This window comes from Aspergillus japonicus (genome assembly GCF_003184785.1).
Source record: "Aspergillus japonicus CBS 114.51 unplaced genomic scaffold BO86scaffold_37, whole genome shotgun sequence".
In the NCBI taxonomy this organism is placed as follows: domain Eukaryota; kingdom Fungi; phylum Ascomycota; class Eurotiomycetes; order Eurotiales; family Aspergillaceae; genus Aspergillus; species Aspergillus japonicus.
The window spans coordinates 115,248-126,363 of NW_020291674.1; the positions used below are offsets into that span (position 1 = coordinate 115,248).

Consider the following 11,116-nt stretch of genomic DNA (forward strand, 5'->3'; position numbering starts at 1 on the left):
ATTGTTTCTGGCGAACAACTCCGGCATTCAAGTCTCCGGGAGGCGCAGGATAAATCGCGTCGTGCGTTGTGATTGCCTGATATCGACTAGTAGATGGGCCCTCCCACGGATCCTTTGTACTGCATAATTGATGATCTATAAATCACGCTGCAGAGCTATCGATTTACTACAGAACGCGCCAAAGTCCTCCAACCTTTTGTGCACGGTAAATAGAATGTGACCATAGCATTTATGGGGAGTTAATCAATTAAAGGACTTTGTATCCAAGACTTGTCGAACAATGAACACATAGTCTTGAAAGCTCTATCACGGAGATCTGCACGAAATAGATGATGGAGCTCATGCACGATGCCGTTCTTCAGGATACGTTCCAGCAAGCTCCTTGTTCAGCACTCAGTACCCAAACAGTACATAAACCCGCTTGTGTTGCTAAAGGACCTCATACCCACCGTTTCAGGCCATACGCCCACAACGTACTCCAAACACCACGGTAGAAAGCTTCGTCTTCAGGACCAACATTAGATCATCAACAAGAGAGAAAAATGGAAGCAGGCAGCAAGGATACCATCAGCGGACGCTGGATCGAGACGCTGCGCGTGATCTTTCCAGCGAGCGAGGGCTACACACTCAACGCGACGATTCACGAGCACCGTGGCTCGAAACATCACGAGACCGACGGCAACGACGCCGACAACCTTAAACTCTACGACCGACTGGCCGTCTATTGTTCCGAGCACCAGGGCGAAATCTTCAGCATGGTGCTGGAGTGTAGGGATGTGAGCAGCGCCGGGGCGCCGGAGCCGCGCAGCGGCGTCGCGGATGCTGTGATAAGTGCCCGCTCCAAGTTCTTGTTGAAGGAGTGGCCGGCAACCTTACTGCCCATCCCTACGTACGGAGGGGTCATCGCCTTAAATGATGTGTTCGTGTATGGGTTCCGGTCCTATTGCGTGGAGCCATGGTGTGACTTGGACCTCGTGTGCGATGACCCGCAGCACCTCAAGAAGGAAGAGTATGGACAGCTATTCAGGCTGTTCCTGGATCCAGAACGGGAGGCTCAGGGACTCCGTGTCGACGATGCGGAGTTGTTCACGGTGTGGTTGGCAGAGTGGAAGACGAGCCTGGTTTCGAAGGGACCGGCCGAGAGTCTCTCGTTTGAGTCTCTGATGCAGGAATCTGCTCAGGCTCCAGAGATGGGCGAGTTCATTTGCCCTGCGCTCGAGGACATGAACCTAGGGGAGATACGGATGGGTTCACACTGGCTGCACACTCCCGGAGGCGCTCTTCAAGAGGCCGATGAATTCAGGTTGCCGGATTCCATCAGACGCAGCATAGAGTGCTCCCTCCCGAGCCACGCGCTGGAGACTCTGGAAGGCGTGCCTGCATCCCCTGACGACGACATCTCGTTTGGGTCTCTGTCACCCATCGTGGAGAATACCCGAGAGGATTTCCTATTGGAGTGCCTCGGAGATACTCCGGAGCCAGCCCTGGGCAGTCCTCCAGACTGTATGGATCTGGATCAGGCCATCCACGAGGTCACTCGGAACTCTTTGCTACAGTTCCTCGAAGAGGAAGACCCCGAAGAGTTCGACTAGACGCCTCCCTGCCGATACGCGCATCCGCTGAGCTCGTGGGCGGGTGCCATTCTAGATAATGATTAGTATTTGTACCTACTTGCAACAATGCCAACTTTTGAGATCTTGCTCTTCGCTGAATTAGTTCTCAGTTCTTCCTTTGGGATGTTCTCTCCCCCTACCCTGCAGGCCGAGTTGTGCGCCATGCTGTTTTGAACAACGGCTGCTTGTGACTTGTGTCGGTGTGTCGGGGAGCGTGAAGATGGTGGATTCCAGGCCATTTGGGAGGAACAACCTAATCTATACAGGTGCTGTGGCCGAGGCGCGGTTAGCTGCCTTCAAGCAATCAGAGAAGGCGATGGACTTCAACAGCCTTTACATCACGGTTGCCCTAAGCGGGGTTTAAGCTTGCAAGATGTTTGTCTATCTTCTGACATTCAGTCCTTATCATTCAAGGCTGAAGTTGGGGATTGAGAAATTGTTCGAGATAAACCATGCAATTCTGAAGTATGATAGCAACAATCCTTTCCACGCTACCCACTAGCATGCAACAATGTACAGTACAACATCCCACTAGGTAGCAGAGAGAGAGAGAGAACAAAGGTATAAACCCAGACATGGATACACCGAATAGCACCCAGCATCGTGGTGGCCACCGACAGAAGATATTAAAAGCTTGCATCAACGCAGGACATCCATATAGACACCAGTGGTGCTTATGCTATTTGAAGACAGATTGCAACACTCGCAATATTGAATTCACACAATCGTTTACGCCTCGTTATACCTTCCGAGATAGAGGGCTTTTCCCCGTGGGATGTGGGATGCGGAACATTCCAGGTTATATGGAACAGGCTCGCTAGCTTTACACAAGAGTCAGGGTCCAAAGCAGTTGATGTCTGTGCTAGATGATCGAGTGTTCCGACTGAATACGAGGCAGGCCAGTGTCGGACATCTCGTGTCGTGAGGATACCTTTGCGACACAGATCAAACATAGGTTTCCTACGACGACTGAGCCATTTCCGACACGGGTCTTGGTCTCGGGCTATCAATGGAAGACCAATCTCTCCTCATGTGAGGGAACCTGTGGATGTCTTGTGGAATCATTGTCTGTTATCCCCAGTGAAGATGTTGTCAGTGCCAAGAAGGTAAACAGTGTGGCTACGAACAGAAGCATGACGGGACAAGATTTACGCTCCCTACCCGTACAATGGAAAGACTCATACGACTGTAGTTGATCTGGCCGACCGACCACCGGCAGATCAAATCTTACACCTACACCAGGAACATATACAAGCCGACAGCTACAGGCTTTATATGACAAGGACTCAGACAGGAACTCAAGGAAGGACAGGTCTACTAGTGATCTTCTGGTAATGATACAAGACGATGGATATCCCGAAAAAGGCTTCGAATGAGATACGGCTAAGTAGCCACTTCTTCTGCAGAATCCGGCAACTGCAGAAACTTCTTTCGTACATTGCTCAACCCCTCCAGGTCTCCGGCCTTCGTACCCACAAGCTCCAAGGGAACCCAGCCTGGAGTGAGGCCGTTTTCGAAATCCACTAGCCATACATCCCGGTTGTGATCAATCAGCACGTTATCGGGTTTCACGTCGCCCCAGATACACCCTCCCTGGTGGAGGGAGTAGACCGCCTCGTGGAACTGGTCGGACCACTTGCGTCGTTCAGCCAGAGCAACCTCTGTCTCAATGTCTATCATGCTGCCCAGTGTAGTCGAAGGAATGAACGTCAGTAGGATCCCCGGGAATGGCGACCCGAGGCCGAGAAAGCCTTCCAGCCGGGGCACGCGAAGCGCAGCCGGACATCGCGCCGCAATCTCTCGCAGCCGGAGCGCTTCGGCTTCCAGGATCCCGGTTCCGACTGTCGTGGTCTTGTAGAGGAAGGCCTTGCCCTGAATCCTCACCTCGAAGACCTTATTGACCGGGATAGTGCGGAAGGACTCCACCTGCGACAGCTCGAATCGCGGAACGTCGGCCATTTCTTTGAAAACCGCTGGCACGGGTGGCACATCAAGGAAGCCGACGAAAAGCTCCGGGTGGTCGTGGATCTCGAGGCGCAGGTTTACCTGCGAGCTGCGCAGATGGGCGTCCAAGTCGAGGGTGCGTGGTGGGTTGTGCTCCTTGAAAATGGGCTGTAGGAACGGCATCAAAGTATCCACCAGCTCCTCCCAGCGGTGCTTGTCATGCAGAAAGACACACCTTTCGATGAGGGTCGTCCCATCGGCGACCTTGTAGTCGGGCGGGAGCTTCTTGTACTCCATGCGCACTTGAAACTGGGTATCCTTGGCCACAAAGCAAATGAGAAGCTCGCAGCAACCATCGGGGTAGGCCAATCCGGCCGATCGGATAACTTTGTAGGGAACGTCCGGGGAACTGCATGCTTCGGTCTCGGTCTCGGTCTCGAGATCTTTCGTGTCGACCGGGCCACAGTCCTCGTTGCCATTCGGTGGTCGGCGCGAGTCAACGGAAGGGTCATCCTGCTCTGTCGGTCTTTCGTTTGGGGTGAAATGGAGGCCCCGAGAAATGGGGGAGGGTGTCAAACCTAGGGGACTCCAAAGTGGTTAGTTCTTGTGTTTTTCTTTCAAAGATCTCCCGAAGACAGCAAAACCTACTGTTCCCATCCTGCTCTCTTGACTCGTCATTTGAAATTCTGGGACGCTTGCGTTGATGTTCTGCGGGATCACTTTCTCCAACCATCCTGCTGATGTAGGTGGGTTGTCGGCGGGATTGAGGAAACTGTGAATATCAGATAACAAGGACTACGTGAGGTAGTTAGTTGCTGTGACCAACACAAGAGGGGCAGCAGGGAAACAGAGAAAGAGAATCGTCTTTATCACTTTACTGACTACCTGGCCATTTAAGTCTTAGCTAAAAGGCAAATAGCCTCCTAATTGCCGGGAGATTGGTCTTTGTCGCGTTTAACCTATTAATTCACGGGTCTGGGTTGGAGCAAACCACTCACCAGAACTGCGATTGAACTTAATTATCGATTCAGCCATCTAATCATACCATGCAAGGTTGTACATCTTGTGTGACAAGGGAGAGAAAGAACCAACTCGATTAGCCAAGGTCCTTGTCTGTCAAAGAACAACAACAACTACCAGCAAGCAATTGAAAACACACAGGGAAAAGGTAAAAAAAAAATAAAAATAAAAATAAAAAAACAAATGAAGAAAAGAAAAAAAAAAGAAATGAAGAGAAGAAAAAAAAAAGGGAACGAAGAAGAAAGAAAGAAAGAAAGAAAGAAAGAAAAAACGGGAAAAAAAAAAAGAGCAGAGCAGAGCAGACCAGATCCGCCAGTGCCTACTTGGTCCGACGAAAGCTGGCCAATATAGAGTTTTAGAAGCATGCGTCTGAGAAGTGAGTTGGAGACATGGATTTCCAAAAAAAATACCGTCTAATAGCACAGAAGGCCCTTCCACGTGCCAACGCGATCCAGAGCCATCAATGTATCAATAAGACAAAAATTGTAGTGTACTGCGTTAGTGGCCATCTTTCTTAGATGGATCAACTAAGTCCCTATATTTACTTCTCCCCGTAAAGGGTAATGCAATACACTTACCTAGTATGAATTACTAAACTGCGCTCAGTAGACAAGACAGTTCTGCCAGTAATTTGGGAAGTATGGAAGAATACTAGTATACAAGGAGTAGGAACCCTGGGAGGGAGCCCGATTTCCGCCTCTGTTGTGATTGTTATCATTGGGTGCGTAGCTCTTTGTTTCACAAATACAAAAGGTTTCAGTATTACCTTGTATTGTACGCAGTCTTCTGTACAGTACAGTAAGTTGTAGCCAGGTTTACACGGAAATAAACAAAGATCCAGCAAGTCACCATTACATGACCATGATAATTAACCACATTGTACTCTTATTACAAACCGCCGGATGACTATTTACATGTACAGTACATGATTTCCCCACAATCTTGGTCACAGAGACGACAACGAGGTAAACCGAAGAGAAATGATACCCACATCACAAGCACCCACTAGAGACATACAGCGCCCGAAACCGCGACTGCTCCCGCGCCAGCAGAGCGTCTGGCCGCTCAAACTCGACGAGGCGCCCATTCTCCATCACCGCCACCTTGTCGAACCACGCGAGATTATCATACCGGTGGACGATCGACACGACCGTGCAATCCGCGAACTCCTCCGAAACGACCCGATCCATCAGGGCTTGTGTCGCATGGTCAACCCTGCAATACCCGGCATGGAGGTTATGCGTTAGCCCTACCCTTTCCTCAAAAGCCCCACCCCTGCGGAGCCAACAGCAAATGCCAGGGAAGCAAGAACAACATACCGACTCATCGCCTCGTCGAGAATCAACACCTTGCTTTGTCGGGCGACGGCGCGCGCCAGCGCGAGCAGCTGCCCTTGTCCCGCGGACCACCGCGTCGGATCGAGTGTGGCGTCCACGCCGCCTAGTCGTGCCACGAGATCAGTAAGATGTGTTGTATCGAGGATGCGGGCCAGAGCGGTGTCGGAGAGGGTGTGGGTTGGGTCGATGTTGAAGCGGATGGTGCCGGGGAGGTAGCACGGTTCTTGGGGGACGACGCTCAGGCGAGCGCAGATGTCCTGTGAAGGGACGGAGGTGATATCGAGGCCGTCAATGTGGATTGTGCCGGTCGCGCAGTGGGGTCGGAGGAGTCCAGTCAGACACAGCAGTAACGAGGATTTGCCGCTGCCCGAGCGGCCGCAGAGTGCTATTTTCTGGCCGGGTTCGATGCGCATGCTTACGCCGTTGAGGACGGGGTTAGATCTTGAGGGTGAGTTATTGAGGTCAGCCCTATCTTCTGCATTGGGTACAAGGAGAAAGGGCGTGGGGAGTGGAACGTACTTGTATGCAGCACTCATGTTCTGCATCTCGATGGCGCCACGGCTGGGCCAGGCTGTGTGCTGTGGAAGGGCGGCCTTGCCGCTGGATTCGGAGGGGGTGTGGGCGGCGAACGACTGGATCCGTGAGACGGCTCCGAGGCAGGACTCAGTCATCGACCAGAATTTGAGCAGCCGAGCCAAAGACTGCGTGAAGCTCATGAGGGTCACGACGGCGGTGCCAGATGACCCCGGGTCGAAAGAGTCTCGCATCAAAACCGTCAGCACGGTTAAAAGCACGATGAGACCGCTGGCAATTAGGTCCATGGCGAGGGTCAGCCATTGTTGCACCATGAAAAGCGTGTATGTGCATTTCTGTGAATTGTCCACCATCGAAAGATTGGCTTCCTCGAGGTGGGTGCGCCATTGGAGCGCCCGAATGCTGGCACCGCCGCTGAGGGCCTCGGAGAGGTGCTGGAACAGAGGGGCCTTGGCCTCGATGCTGAGGAGGCGGATCTGTCGCGACGTGCGCAGGTAGCATTTCTGCAGGAGGAAGCAGACTAGCAATAGGGGTGGGACAGCCAGGGACATGTACTTGGCTACCACGAAGAGGATCGCTAACTTTAGGAGACACGACCCGATGGCTTGGCGTGAGCAGCTGGTCAGCACGGAGATAGTCTTTGGATTCTGGTCACAGGTTGCACTCACCCTTGGTTGCGTTGACAGCTGCCAGTGGTAATGTCATATCCACTAGCTCCAGGTCCTGACTGAATCTATTATGTGTATGATAGGCATGAGTTAGCGTGCTTGAGCCATGGCCAAATGAGCGTCATCTTACCGATTTAAGATATCACCCGAAGTGGTATCATTTAGCCAAGAAAGAGGAGCACTGAACGTGTTAGGTCTGCTTGTGATGCAAGTGAGCCATCAACTGCGTACCTCATTATGCTACTCAGAAGGTCCGCGTGTAGACGTTCTGCACTAATGGATATCATGCGTATCAGGTAGACCCTGTTGGGCGTTAGTCCAGGGATCAGAGTGGGGACAGGCAGATCCTAAGAGGAGTAGTCGAGTACTAACCAAGAGCCTGCTGCGCCCACCACAACAGTGCCGACTGCAAAGGCAATAAAAACGCCCAGATACATCCCCGAGAGCTGGCTTGAGCCTTGCGAATCTGCATTCGACCACCACTTCAACCAGAGATCTAAGAGCAAGCAATAACACGGAGTCAGTTGCGGCGGTCTATTGATGCCACTCAAGAACGAAGAGTAGGCGCGCTTACTGGGAAAGTCTTGACAGAACGCGGCGATGAGGATTAGAATGACGTAGAGCGATGCAAGCGTTCGACCGGTAGATTTGAGGTAGTAGGAATAGCCAGCTCCAACTTCGGTATGGGAAGGCTGTGTTGAGTCATGAGCGCAACTGTTTTCGTCGGAAGACAATTCGTCCTCCTCAGGGTTTACGCAGCGTTCAGATGCTATCGGCCATTTTTTGGCAGCGTCTTCATCAGCGTCCGTCGAGAGAGCTTGGGCTTCTGGTGACTGCGTTGAAGTTGAAGACAGAATATGCTGCGCCACTCTGCCATTTTCAAGGACGAATACCTCGTCTACGAGTGCTGCAACCTTGGCTGTTCAATCCCAAGCAAACCGAACACGTCAGCGTAGCTTGCAGTTGAGACACAGAGGGGTACTTACAGTTATGCGTGGATAGTAGCACCGTGATCCCCTTGCAACGAAAATACCCTCTGTCCGCGCTCAGCAGGCGCTGGCAGATTCTATCGATGGTGACAGCATCGAGGCCACTGAAAATATCATCCAGAACAACAAGTTCGGAGCGCGAATAAACCGCACGAGCAAGAGCCTATGAAAGGAACCAACGTGTAAGAGACTGAGACACAAAAGCGGTAGGACGCAGAACTCACGACACGTTGCTTCTGCCCTCCACTGAGGGCATTCCCCTGCCCACCGACACGAGTCAAGTCCCCGTCCGGCAGGGCTTGTAGATCCTCGCTCACCCCGCACATCCAGAGCACCTGGTGATACCAGGCGGGCTGCATTCCCATGGGGCCAACGATGTTGTCACGGACGGACCCCTCAACCAGCCAAGGTACCTGGCTGCAATAGGCCGTCGGCACACGGGGCGTATGGATGTATCCGTAATCAACGACAGTTTCGCCCAAAACGCTTTCCAGAAGCGTGGTCTTGCCGGCGCTGACCGGGCCCACGATCGCAACTATATCACCTTTATGCACATCGAGATCAATCTCGTGAAGTACCTCAGGTCCGGATGCGTTCCACTTAACTGTGGCATTCCGCAGGGCGATTAGAGGGCCCTTCTCTGTGTCTGCAGATGGAACCTCGGAGCCCAAGCGGCCTAGCAGCGATGAGCTTGACGACACGAGTTTGGAGTCGAGCTGAAGAGGTTGCGCGTGTTGGTGGGCGAAATATTCCTGCAACCTGGCGAATGAACCCAAGCATTGGAACAGAGCAGGTAGTGCCTGGATCAGCGTAAGAACTGGCAGTGTAATTAGGCTCATGAGAGACAGTGCGGTGAACGCCTGTGCGGGATCGAGTGGGCTGCTTTTGTTTGCGGTCGAGACAATGGTGAATAAGGCAAATGAGGCAGCGGGAGAAACCAGCCATGAGAAATTGGCTATAGACGTTGTCAGAATTGGTTGCATAAACCCTGTACCAAAGAAGGTCAAGTCATTCCACTCACCAATGAAGACCTCCCAGCACAGCAGGGACCGGAATTTGTGGGAGGTGGCAATCTCGATCGACCGACAACGGGAAATGATAGTCTCAATATGCCCCCCAAGACCAAGCAGTTTGATGGATTTGATATCATTGAGCATTCGTCGAGTGACATCGATCCGGCCTTCCACTCTCTCAATCCACTCGCGCTGAGCTTGATTCTTCAATTTGCACACCTTTGCAATAACAAGTATACACACTTTGCGGGAAATGGGTCAGTCTGTGTCACGGCAAATGTAGAGTGGAACCTACAGAGAGATAGAACCACAGGGACGATGCAGGAAACGGCAAGCTGTCTTCCCAGCAGCCAAACGGCTAGACCTATGTCGATCGGCGAGGCCCATATCTCGTGCACGTCCCGGAGGCCCGTAGCGATTCGCTCCACGTCCGTCCCCAGCAAGGTGAGTGCAGACGTACACCCTTGATCTGCAGCCCCGTGCTCAAGGGTTTGGCTGTAGACTGTAGCAAGTAAGGCCCCCCGTACCCCAATCACGAAGCGATACGCCTGTCGGTTGTAAAGGGCCTTGGATGCCTGGACAATGTTATTAATTTTGTATCTGAGAAGCTTTGTCCGCCGGAGGCAGAAGTCCAGAGCGCCACAGGCGGCCGTTACAGAAATAGCACTTACTGCAAGCCCAAGATAGACTATTGCCGATGCTCCAATCAAGCCATACCCCTTGTTTCGCGTCATCTGGTTATCAGGAGACCCCACAAACTTGATCATGGCGTTGACCAGAAGGGGTTGCATCAGGGTGAACGCCGAGAAGCACAATCGAGGAATGACTCCATGTAGGAATTCGGTTTTGAACGTCCGAAATACCGTGAGGAAGAGTTGGTTTCTGCGTGATTGGTACACTGTGGGAGGGAGGAGTGGATAGTCAGCCATAGTATCTAAACAAGGCAGAATCGGCTCAAGGCTAGCGCACTCTGATCCCTTACCCTGATCCCAGCGTCGCTGCAGCCGCCTAATCAGCCTTTCGGCCGTGAGGCTGTGCCCGATGGGCGGAACCTGCTCCAAGGTCAAAGGCGAGAAGAAGCCTTGTTTCAGAATCGGGAGCACCCATGTCAGTAAACACAGCTCCCACAGACTGCTACTTTCCTCCTTTGTGGAATCTGGATGCTGCGGTGATTGTGGGTGTGTTGGTAGTGTAGACTCAAGTATCAAAAGCCAAACGCGTAGACCCAACGTCCCACTCAGGATAATTGGCGCAAGGATGGTGTTTGAAGCAAGCCAGAACGTCCGGGCGCGGACACTGTCCAACAGCACAGCCACGAATAAGTGGAGACTGGGCCATATTGGGGGCCGCGGCGAGTGAGCGCGCTCAAGGTATGTAACTACAATCGCCACACAAGTGTCGAAGGCCTGCAATATTTGCGCATGGAGCCAGACACGCGTCTGCAGGGTCGGAGTATTTTGTCGGATTCCGAGCAACGCTAACTGAGTCCCTAAGAGTACAACATGCAGGGCCTGTGGCCACCTTTAGTATCTCAACGGCATTCCCCTGGAGATAAGTCTGAGAACGCACCATCAAAGAGATTGTTCGTCGCTGGTTGGCACCCTTGACTGGTTTCGGGAGCAGACATGCAATCCGGATGATGTGAATGGTTAGAAAGACAAACGAGGGAATAAAAACCAGAACCACATCCTCAAAGAGCAACGTGAAATCGAATGCTCGACAATAGCCGCTCACGACGGGGCCAAAGGAGTTATCACTCCCTGAGGGGCAAGGAAAGACAGTCATGGCGGATCATTGACCTTGTTTTCACCCCAAGTGGCCAGCATGCCGGGGAATATATATTTGAAGAAACCATCCACTTGCGCGCCAGAAATGCAGTACATGCTGCCATAGCTGAACACATCCAATTCTGACTGGGCGCATTGTGTCAATAACTTGAACGACGTTATAGGAGACCTGTCGTTGTTGATGTTTTCGCTTGAGCTTTCCAAATCCCTC

The 11,116-nt window shown here is 52.3% G+C and overlaps 4 protein-coding genes across 4 annotated transcripts; 1 reads left to right on the top strand and 3 right to left on the bottom strand.

Moving 5' to 3' along the window:
- Window positions 1-542: 542 nt before the first annotated feature.
- BO86DRAFT_380686 (uncharacterized protein) lies at window positions 543-1,592 on the top strand (the record flags this gene model as incomplete). The annotated part of the gene is made up of 1 exon (XM_025670735.1): window positions 543-1,592. The coding sequence occupies one exon, from the start codon at window positions 543-545 to the stop codon at window positions 1,590-1,592; it is 1,050 nt and encodes a 349-aa protein (XP_025526034.1).
- A 1,337-nt stretch (window positions 1,593-2,929) lies between these two features.
- BO86DRAFT_411089 (uncharacterized protein) lies at window positions 2,930-4,398 on the bottom strand. Its single transcript, XM_025674552.1, has 2 exons — window positions 4,206-4,398; window positions 2,930-4,135 (listed from the first exon to the last, which is right to left on the bottom strand). The coding sequence occupies exons 1-2, from the start codon at window positions 4,288-4,290 to the stop codon at window positions 2,997-2,999; spliced, it is 1,224 nt and encodes a 407-aa protein (XP_025526035.1). The 5' UTR covers window positions 4,291-4,398; the 3' UTR covers window positions 2,930-2,996.
- Window positions 4,399-4,561: 163 nt separating this feature from the next.
- Window positions 4,562-5,053, bottom strand: BO86DRAFT_133095 (uncharacterized protein). The gene has a single exon (XM_025666120.1). The coding sequence runs from the start codon at window positions 4,940-4,942 to the stop codon at window positions 4,691-4,693; it is 252 nt and encodes an 83-aa protein (XP_025526036.1). The 5' UTR covers window positions 4,943-5,053; the 3' UTR covers window positions 4,562-4,690.
- A 516-nt stretch (window positions 5,054-5,569) lies between these two features.
- Window positions 5,570-10,903, bottom strand: BO86DRAFT_401138 (P-loop containing nucleoside triphosphate hydrolase protein; the record flags this gene model as incomplete). Its single annotated transcript, XM_025673756.1, has 15 exons — window positions 5,570-5,792; window positions 5,897-6,355; window positions 6,434-7,052; window positions 7,117-7,181; window positions 7,247-7,297; window positions 7,348-7,419; window positions 7,489-7,612; window positions 7,691-8,035; window positions 8,103-8,268; window positions 8,330-9,060; window positions 9,127-9,360; window positions 9,414-9,693; window positions 9,790-10,016; window positions 10,101-10,629; window positions 10,688-10,903. The coding sequence occupies 15 exons, from the start codon at window positions 10,901-10,903 to the stop codon at window positions 5,570-5,572; spliced, it is 4,341 nt and encodes a 1,446-aa protein (XP_025526037.1).
- Between the last annotated feature and the right edge of the window lie 213 nt (window positions 10,904-11,116).